This window comes from Silurus meridionalis, chromosome 24, assembly GCF_014805685.1.
Source record: "Silurus meridionalis isolate SWU-2019-XX chromosome 24, ASM1480568v1, whole genome shotgun sequence".
Classification (NCBI taxonomy): domain Eukaryota; kingdom Metazoa; phylum Chordata; class Actinopteri; order Siluriformes; family Siluridae; genus Silurus; species Silurus meridionalis.
Genome location: NC_060907.1, coordinates 5,675,438 through 5,685,991, shown reverse-complemented (window position 1 = coordinate 5,685,991; position 10,554 = coordinate 5,675,438). Strand labels below are relative to the sequence as shown.

At 42.6% G+C, this 10,554-nt stretch overlaps 1 protein-coding gene across 1 annotated transcript in view; it reads right to left on the bottom strand.

Moving 5' to 3' along the window:
• The window catches only part of actr2a (actin related protein 2a), a 10,159-nt gene extending 940 nt beyond the window's left edge, over positions 1–9,219 (bottom strand). The window contains exons 1-9 of the mRNA XM_046837621.1: positions 9,048–9,219; positions 7,213–7,323; positions 4,376–4,591; positions 4,197–4,269; positions 2,969–3,105; positions 2,727–2,876; positions 2,309–2,454; positions 1,908–2,040; positions 1–1,610 (exon numbers count right to left, since the gene is read on the bottom strand). The exon at positions 1–1,610 is cut by the window's left edge and continues 940 nt beyond it. Coding sequence (XP_046693577.1) covers positions 1,440–1,610; positions 1,908–2,040; positions 2,309–2,454; positions 2,727–2,876; positions 2,969–3,105; positions 4,197–4,269; positions 4,376–4,591; positions 7,213–7,323; positions 9,048–9,095 — 1,185 coding nt within the window. The 5' untranslated portion in view covers positions 9,096–9,219 and the 3' untranslated portion in view covers positions 1–1,439. The remainder of the gene's footprint in view (positions 1,611–1,907; positions 2,041–2,308; positions 2,455–2,726; positions 2,877–2,968; positions 3,106–4,196; positions 4,270–4,375; positions 4,592–7,212; positions 7,324–9,047) is intronic.
• Between the last annotated feature and the right edge of the window lie 1,335 nt (positions 9,220–10,554).

The window sequence follows — 10,554 nt, the reverse complement described above, 5'->3', positions numbered from 1 at the left end:
TTTAAAGAAACAAAAAAAAAAGGAAATGCTAATAAGGAAAATAAGCGAAGAGCTAGCAAGACTAGCAGTCGCTCTGGATTAGCCTGTTTAGCATATTTAAACATTAGAGCGAGTGTATTAGGGCAGTTATAGGGACTTTTCAGGATGAAACGCTGGGAATATGATTCTGGTTACAGGCTACGTCCTGATCCAGAATCGTTTCGTTTTTTTCTTTATAATCCGTAGCAATTCCAACACCACGCGGAAACAACGATCATTTGTTCCTGATGGATAAAAAAAAAAAAAAGAATCCTTTTTTCTATACACTACACAACACTGCACTAGAAACTACAAGGCTAAGAAACGTTGAAGAAATTTGTTCGCTTTATCGCCCTCTAGTGGACGAGAATGTCTATAACAGTGTGTACACTTCCATCAAGCGGGAAAAAAACAATAACATGAAGAAAAAAAAAATACAGACAGTTCAGTAAAACACTTTAGATTTAAAACAAAAGAAAAAAAAACAGCCGATTTCAACCGGATACTATTAACACATTTGATCCTATTGGCTTCAAAGCGGCGATTTGCCTTTTTTTTTTTTTTTTTTTTTAAACCACAAAAACAAAAAAAAGCCAAAAAAAAAAAAACCACCACCACCACCCTGTGTTAAAAATGCATTTGCTTTGTGAATGGACTTTTATGAAAACATGACATGGAAGAGCATTTCAGGGCCAGAAAAACAACAACAGCAAGTGAAATAATGATAAAAAAAAAGGGAATAATAATAAAAAAAAAAGAAAAAAAAAGAAAAAAAAAAAAGAAAATATCTTGAGTAAGTTGTCTGGAAATGTCATGAGTATTACAGTCTAGGAATGCTTCGGGGAGAAAAAAAAAAAAAGACAGACTGCACCTTTAAACGCTTTACAGTTCACTTTCCTGGTTGTTTGGCCCCTTTTGTGGCGATTCTTTTATTTGTTGAAGTTTATTATACACGTCTTTTAACCGTTTGGGTGAACGGGGCGTCCTTCAGTAAGTGTCAAAAGAAATGAAAGGAGAGCGTTAAATAGAGAAAGAGAGAGAGAGAGAGAGAGAGAGAGAGAGAGAGAGAGAAAGAAAGAAAGAGATAAGCTCCATTCTAGGATAAATTTTGGCAGCGTAAACAAGTAGTTTTATGAGTGAGGATTTTTCCCTAACCGGTTTGATATCAGAGCTTTAAAGAAGGTCAGAAGGTCGCAAAAATAGGACGATGAGATTCTTTTAACACTTCATATGTGAAATTCAAGTATCTTTATTATTATTATTATTACAATCAGGTAGAACTGCTTATTTTCCACATGGATTCACTGCCAAAATATCACCCTGTAAGAATGTGTGTGAATGAATTCAAGTGTGTTGGGGGGTGTGTGTGTGTGTGTGTGTGTGTGTGTGTGTGTGTGTGTGTGTGTGTGTGTGTGGCGGCTTTATCTGACGGTCACTCCGAGTTTCTCCAGCACACGCATGCCCTTCTCCTGATACTCCTCTCTGGTCAGCCAGAAGTTATCTTTATCTTTCATGATGTCAGCGAGCACGGCTCCGCCCAGAAACACCATGTGCTTACGGCGTGGTGGGTCCTCGATACGGATCTTGAACTTCTACAGATGGATGATCAAAAAGAGAGAAAGAAAAGAAAAAAACATTAATTATAGTATGTATAAATTTTTTCATGTGGTTAAAAAAAAACGGGCTTTTATACTATGCTAATTACCATGATTTTCTATTAACAAAACATTATGAGCACTTATAAGCTGCTGTGTCAGTTCTGGCGCCACCTGGTGGTGATGGTGATGACGCCTTCACTTTCTCCAACAAACCCCACAGATTTAGATTGTAGGATAAATAAAGATGTGTTAAACAAGTGTGTGTGTGTGGGTGTGTGTGTGTGCACTAACAGAAAGCTTGTCCACATCTCCTTTGAGCACCCTCTCCAGGTAAAGCTGCTTGAGCTCACGCTCCAGACGGGAAGGGAGACCAGGATACATGGTCGAACCACCGGACAACACGATGTGCTTATAAAACTCAGCCCTGAAAGAGAGAGAGATAGTGGGATAGCAAAAGAGAGAGAACGAAAGAGAGAGAAAGAAAGAAAGAAAGAAAGAAAGAGAGAGAGAGAGAGAGAGAGAGAGAGAGAGAGAGAGAGAGAGAGAAAGAGAGAAAGAGAGAAATAGTTATATAAGGGCTATCAGGAAGCTCCAGCAGACTCATTCAGAAAGACGAACGTCTGCGAACACCAGGCTGTAGTTCATGAACAGCCTGTCTGAGTGTCTGAGCTGCTGTTGTCAAGGAAACCAACCTGGTGTCTATGTCGGCTGCTTGGATGGTGTTAAAGAGCAGCTCGGCCACACCTACCCCCTCCACGTTGATCAGGTGAGGCTGAAACAGAGCCTCGGGAGCCTCGAAACGCTCTCCCCCGACTTTGATTATCCTGCCGTCGGGCAGCTACACAGAGAGAGAGAGAGAGAGAGAGAGAGAGAGAGAGAGAGAGAGAGAGAGAGAGAGAGAGAGAGAGAGAGAGAGATTTAAAAATGAGCGAATTTATTTTGCTACTTTACCTCACTTTCTATACTGCAGTATTCAAAGTACTCCAAAAAAAAAAAAAAAAAAAAGCCTTAGAGGAAAAACAAGTGGAAATTTAAACCACTCTACTGCCCTCTAGTGGACGCTAAATACAACATCAACACGTGTGCGTGTGTGTCTGTGTGTGGGCTTACAGTGTAAGACTCGACCAGCACGGTGGTCTCCAGAGCAAGTTTCTGCTCCTGTTCAATATTGTAGCCCACGTAGCACAGCTTCTCCTTCATCATCCTCACTGTCTCGAAGTCAGCCGAGTGGTTGAAGGCATAACCTCGTAGCAACAGCAACTACACAAAATAACACACAAATATACACAAGGGGAGCTCAAGAGAAGGACTGATTGGGTGGACTTGTACCTTGTGTCTGTGTGTGTGTGTACCTTGATGAGGTAGCGTGTGATATCTCGGCCGGCAATGTCCAGTCGTCTTGTGAGGTGAGGCAGAGAGAAGCCCTCGTACACCGGGCAGATATGAGTCACACCATCACCAGAGTCTACAACCACACCGGTGAGCAGGCCTACACACACACACACACACACACACACACACACACACACACACACACACACACACACACACATAAGAGATCTGCATGCCACAACTAACTCCTAGAATCCCAACCCTAAATATTAAGCCTCAACCCCAAACCTTCACCAGAAAACAACACTTTAAATATCTACCCCTTAACTCCAAAACACAGCAGTCAACTTAAAACTCACACCCTCTATCTTTTGCTCCCAATCTTTGATCCTCAAGCCCAACCTCAATGCTCAAACCTAAACCCCAACCTCAATTACAATGCTCAACCGCAACCTTAATACTCAAAACCACAGCACTACCTTCAAATCCAACTCTAAAATCCAAAACACCCAAACCTCAGTGCTCAAACCTCAAGCAAACCAAAATGTTACCCCAGCCCCAAAATTCAATGCTCAACCCTTAACCCAAATGGTCAACCCCTCAACCTCAATAGTCAAACCCCAACCCCAGTGCTTAACCCTCAACCACAACCCCAATGATTAAACTTTAACCCCAACCTCAATACGCAACCCTCAACCCCAATGTTTAACCCTCAACCCCAATGATCAACCCTCAACTGTCAACCCCAATGCTCAACCCAAAACCCAATCCACAACTCCAACCTCAATACTCAACCCTAACCCTGGACCCTTCACCACAGCCTTCAGATCTAACAGTAGTCCCCAACACCTAACTCCAATCTTTAAGCCTAAACATCAACCCAGACCATCGAATCAAACTTTTAACCCCAAACCCAACCTTTTACCCTCATCCAAATCTAAATACACTATCCTACACCCCAACTACACATTTAACCCTCAAATCGAAATCTACATCTCACACTTCATATACCAGAAAAGGCGTCTATTTGTTGCCTGCAGAAGCACAGCTGATTCCAATTGATCTTGACTTTCAATCACCTATTAAAGAGAGTTCCAAACAACGTTCCTTTAATAAATCTGGTGACCCCCGAACTTCAGACTTTGAAAATCAATCCTTTACCTCGAATGCAATCCCTCACAATACTTTCAAAACTTAACCCCTTCAAAACCAGTCCTGTACTTGGACCTTCGACGGCTGCCTGGTTACCTTGAGCGTAGAGCGTGAGGACGGCCTGGATGGCGATGTAAACGCCAGCGAACTGGTACGTCTCGAACATCACCTACGAAAAGCGAGGACGCACAAAACTCCAGTGAGCACCGACACAAAAAACAAGTCTTTTTGGATAAACTTGTCTGATTACTTGCAGATCATGGAAATGGCCATACCTCGATGATCTTCTCCCGGTTCTTGGTGGGGTTCATTGGGGGCTCGGTGAGGAGAATCTTGCAGTTGCGCGAGTCGATGTTTAGCTTCTCCGAGCCGAAGGTGTAGTCCCACAGGTGCTTCATGTCATCCCAGTTGCGCACGATTCCGTTCTCCATTGGGTAGTTGACCTCCAGCATGGAGCGCAGCTCGCTCGCTTCGTCCCCCACCATCAGATCCTGATGGAGCCAAAGGTCACACGGTCACAAAAAAAAACTTGTGTACGAGTGCGCAAGTGTGTGTGCAAAGAAGTCTGCAGCTATGGAGGGAAGTGAGTGTGTAAGTATCCAAGTATGCAAGTATGCTAGTGAGCAACAAAGCGGAGATGAAGATGCACTAGTACACTGGGCAGTGTGCGAGTATGCAAGGGTGCAAGCATGCAAGTATTCAACTTTGCAGGGTTGCATGTGTACGAGAATCGGGTTTTCTTTTTTCGGGCACCGAATTATTAAGTACCAGCAAACATCCTGTGAATCTGCAAGTGTTGCAGGATGTATTCCATGCGTGCGATCTAGTGTGTGATGCAACAACGCAAGTGTGAGCAGTATTTGGTTTTCAGTAGAACTATGAGTAGAGTAGCACTATGCGCTTTACAAAAAAGTGCAAGACCAGACCACGCTTTGCCTTCTTCCTCCCGCTTTCAGTTCCTCAATGTGGACGAATGACACGTTAGCGTTTCTGTGTATAACGTTTCCTCAGACAAACCCAACATACACAGCAGCCGTCTGTCTGTGGTCATCTTCAGATTTCTCTATACTGTCTGTAGATACACTGTGCATGCAATAAAACTCACATTTACGATTTCCTGCGTTTTCACTGTAGATCTTAATGTGCATACAGACTTCTTACTGCTATTTACATCAACGGCTTCTGCACATGTTTACTGCCCACAGGCTTTATATTATTTGCTGTACATGCAGTATCTCACAAAATTTCAGCAACTATTTTAGTGCATCTTCTCAAGGGATAATTCTATAGAAATTAAACTTGGATATACTTGAGAGCATCAATGTGGGTATTAGAGCAGTTAGAATTTGGTGCTTTGAGGACAATTCTCTCATACTGACCACTGGATGTTCAACATGGAACCTCATAGCAAAGAACTCAGGATTAAAGAATTTGAATTGTTGCTCTTCACAAAGAAGCCGAGGCTGTAAGAAGATCAGTAACACTGAAGCTGAGTTACAGTACAGTGTCCAGGGTCATACAGAGGTTTTCCAGCATGTTTGGTGACACCCTGGTGAGGAGAACCAAGAAAATTATATCTTGCCTACAGTCAAGCATGGTGGTGGTAGTATCATGGTCTGGGGCTGCATGAGTGCTGCTGGTTCTGTGGAGCTGCGCTTCATTGAGGGCTGGGGTTTTCCAACATTATAACAAACCCAAACACACCACTAACTGCTTTGCTGAGGAAGCTGAAGCTGATTGAGTGACCAAGTATTTCTCCAGACCTGAACCCTATTGAGCACCTGTGGTGCATCCTCAAGTGGAAGGTGAAGAAACAGAATGTATCTAACATCCAGCAGCTCTGTGATCTCATTATGGAGGAGTTGAAGAGGATCCCAGCAACAACCTGTGCAGCTCTGGTGAATTTTATACCCAGGAGGATTGAGGTGGTGCTGGATATCAATGTGCTCACACAGAATATTGACTCTTTGATGTGATGTGTCAGTTTTAACATGTTCACTTTAGTTGCCATTTATTTAGACAGTAATGCCTGTATGTTGCATTATTTATAGAGGACAGTAAATCTGTACTGATACACAAGCTGCACACTGACTACTGTAAAATATGTCCACGTTTCATTTCTACAGTATTGACTTATGAGAAGTTCTGATAAAATGGTTTCTGAAATGTGAGGGGTGCACTTACTTTTGTTAGATAATGTCTATATATCTAACTATATAAAGATTGAGATATAAAGACATTGGAATTAAGAAGTGTGTACTGGTGAGGTTGAGATGTTAAAAGGGGACTAAAGCTCTTTATTTAGCTTCACATCTGCACATCAGTAGGATGAGGAACAATGATGCAATCATCAGTGACTCCATTAAGAGTAGAGAACGGAACAGCAGCCAGCGAGCACACACACACCCACACACACAATCTGACAGACTGTGACCTTGATATTTAATGCTACACACACACACACCCACAGGTATACACACACCATCAACTCATCACATCTGAATGCATGAATGGGTAATCTAAAATACACAAAGCCACAAACAGGAAGAGCGACAAAGAGAGAGAGAGAGAGAGAGAGAGAGAGAGAGAGAGAACTTCAGTTTCCTCTTTCTGAGGTGTGTCAGCTTCAGTGGTATTTATTCCGACATTGTACTGGATAATGATTAAAACCATAGCTGTAATAAAACACTGAGCAATCACACATCAGAGTAAAGAGAAAAATAGAAAGAGAGAGAGAGAGAGAGAGAGAGAGAGAGAGAGAGAGAGAGAGATAAAGAAAGAGACCTTTCTAATCTGTGTGCTCCACCCATTTAGTGATAACAGAGAGTGTGTGATGATAATATCAGTTCAGAATACTGATTTAACACACTATTATTATTACTTCTACTACTGTATTTACAAGTGTTGTGTATGTGTAGGTATAAAGGTGTGTGTGTGTGTGTGTGTGCAGGTATGGTGGTGTGTGCGAGTGTGTGCGTAGGTATGGTGGTGTGTGTGTGTGTGTGTGTGTGTATGTGTGTGCGCAGGTATGGTGGTGTGTTTGTATATGTGTGTGCAGGTATGGTGGTATGTGTGAGTGTGTATGTGTGTGTGTGTGTGTGTGAGTTATTACCTTGATTTCGATGTTGCCCACTTTGGCAGTAGAGCGGATGATTGGTCGCCCCACCAATGCAGGGAAAATGTGCTCGGGAAAATTGGAGCCGGCATACCCACACTTCACAAACTGAGAGAGGGAGAAACACAGTCAGGGTCATTACATCCACTTCAAACACTTACATTTTACAAATAAGATGCATTTATTTACTGCGCAGTAAAGTCACACACACACACACACACACACACACACACACACACACACACAGCTCTGTTCTATTCTAACTCTCTTATTAAATCAAGTCAATATTCGCCTACTTTTGATCATCACAGAGTACAAAGTGAAGCCCCTGGTAGGGCAGTTGATCTCCTCCTGTCTGACCCTGGGCTTCTTACAGCCAGGTTACAGCTTCACCTGCATAAGTAAAAGTTTCTCCCATCAGGTTTTCCGCCCACCCTCAGACTTCACCCATCCTGACCGCATGTTCCTACTAGGCATGTATCACCTGCCCTAATGCTTCACCCTTCCCCATCTCAGGCTTCTCCCATCCTCAGCCCAACCTCAGGCTCCCCCCTGCCCAGTCTCAGGCTTTTCTTGCCCAGACCCCCAGGTATCTCGTGCCTATGAGAAGTTTCAACCCGCAAACAGAATTACGGAGGTGTGATCTGAATGGTGCACACAGAACCAACACAAAGCTCCTGAAACAGAAACTACTCCTCCTGAAGAAGGTCCGAGGTCGGATTTCTGACCTCCTTCCTGAGACCGAGGCTTCTGACACACATCTGCACAAGGTTCACAAATGAGTCATGCTCGACATCAGAAACGTGTGAAGCTGACTTCCTGTGTGAACGCTCAGAAGACACACACACACACACACACACACACACACACACACACACACACACACACTCTCTCTCACACACACTATCTTCAGTGAAAAAAAGAAGAAACGGTCAGGGTTTGCAGGAGGAACGACTGTTTATAGCTGCTATAACGTAAGTGACAAGAGCGACTTCCTATTACTTGGTTTTATATCCTGGTGGGGACACGTTCGTCTTAACACGTCCCCAGAAGGCAAATGCAATTTATAAATGAATTGAAGACTTGGACGTGTCTGCTTTTGGCTCCTGGGGTAAAGAACGGAGTCAGAGACAAAAGGTTGATTAGACTGTAGATTAGAAAGATTGACTTGACAGAAATAAGGACCACACCGGGTCCTCACAATGATAGTAAAACTAATGTGTGGTGGTGTTTTTTTTTTTTTTTTTTTTTATTTAAAGGAGCATCAGCAGGAAATGAGACGCACCACCAGACCTTCATCATCTCCAGCTCCATGGATCTCAGCCAAGTTCTCACTTATTTATCTGGCTGGGAATCAATGAGCTAGCATGCTGCACTTTTTCCCCTGATATAAAACACACGATCGTGGCTCTGATCGCATCGTGCGTTTTTCATTAAAATAAATAAATAAATAAACAAACAACGTTAATGTCTTTTGCTGACTATCACATTCCATCTGACCAGCCCCAAAGCCTCGTCAGACACCCACCTCTTCAAAAATAAAATACACACCCGTTTTCCGCTTCGCATCATCCGATTGGCTGTGCGAGAACCATACGGAGGACTCAGCCAATCAAAACGCGGGACGTTGATCAATCTAGCCAATCCTAGAGCCAGAGGCGGGACTTGACGGAATACGAGTGCGCGAACTGACAAACCGACACCCAAACGCTGTAGGTAGGTGATGCACCCGGACTTCCCGTTTCCGTCGGCTGAAAAAATCCGAAGGCGCGTTCACATCTTGCCCCGAACCCGCGGGAATGAACAGGGAATACGAGAGCGCGCGCACTTACCCCGGTGCCGTTATCGCACACCACCACTTTCCTGCCCTGAGAGTCCATCTTCTGCCCCAAAGCCCGAGAATCCGCCCTGAACCTGCAGCCCGACTCTCCTCAGCACAGCCGGAAGCCCCGCCCAGCTTCACTTCCGCATTCAACCACACCCGGAAGACTTTGCACAAAAAAAAAGGTTCTCTTTTTTTTAAGACATTAGAAAAATATCAACAGGCAAAAATACAGTCAAAAAACACACAAATTCAACACTAAAAATCTTTTTCATCTGCAATATAAATAAATACAAATCTAAACAAAACTGTCAAGTCTCCAATAGAAGCCCTCGCTATGCCGGTGTAACTTCCGCGTCTTTCATTTAAAAGCGTTGTCAAAATAAAAGTCCCATTAGCGTAATACAATTAGTGACGTAACCCTGTCAAATTTAACGTCGCTATACAATTATATAAATCAAACCAAACCCTGGAAACGTTCAACCTCCAATAATTGCACTTACCTATAAATATATCTAATAACCGTTTAATAAAATTGTCAATCGTATCCTCCAGGGAACGCTAAAAAATTTCAACACAATTAAAACTACACAAGAAACAAGATTTTTTTTCCTTCTTTTTTCATTTCGGTCCACTTGATCAACTACAGGCAAAAAAACGAGTAAAAAGATTAAAAGCGTTCACTTTTACGATATTTTGGTAAGCGCCTTTACCCACAGTGACTTAGAATTAATTTATTCATACAACTGAGCAGTTGTGGATTAAGGGCCTTACTCAAGGGCCCAGGAGCGGCATCTTGACGATGCTGGGATTGAAATTATGATCTGAAGCCAAGTTACATCGTGGAATTTCCCAAATCCTCCCCAAAACATCACAGAACCTTCCAAATTATCCCCAAAACATCCACAAACCCCCCAAATGTGCTCAGCGATACCGAAACCATTCTATACAAATATTTTTTAGGTTTTTATTAATATTAAACTGGTAACAAAATAGGGTTTCACTTGAAATCAGAGACGTTCACTTAAAAAAAAAAAAAAAAAAAAGCAGACTGAGTAAATTATTAGTGTCAATATCATACACATCAAACCTGCAGCTGGGTGTTTAAAGCAGGGATGAGCAGTAAAGGTGAACATCTGCAGTGTATTTCTCAGGCAACACAATAAAAAAAAAAAAAAAAAGACAGGACTATCTAATAAACTAATCAGCAGGAACAGCACATCTGTGGTAGCATTATCTTTTCCACATTCAATAACAGCACATACAGAGAAAATGTGATAATATTAATCCAGTGTTTCATTTCATCACACATCAGATATTCCTGAGATCCCAGGATGAAGGAAACTATGAATAAAATTGTCCAGGAATGATCACGAGCTCCGTTCACATTCGAGATTCAGAGGATTGTCGATTAAAGACACAGAGTCCATTATTAATTGTTGTTAATGGGACTGGGATCGGTGAGAGAAGTATCAGCAGCTTGATTTCACCCTCACGCTACATCACCATAAACTCCT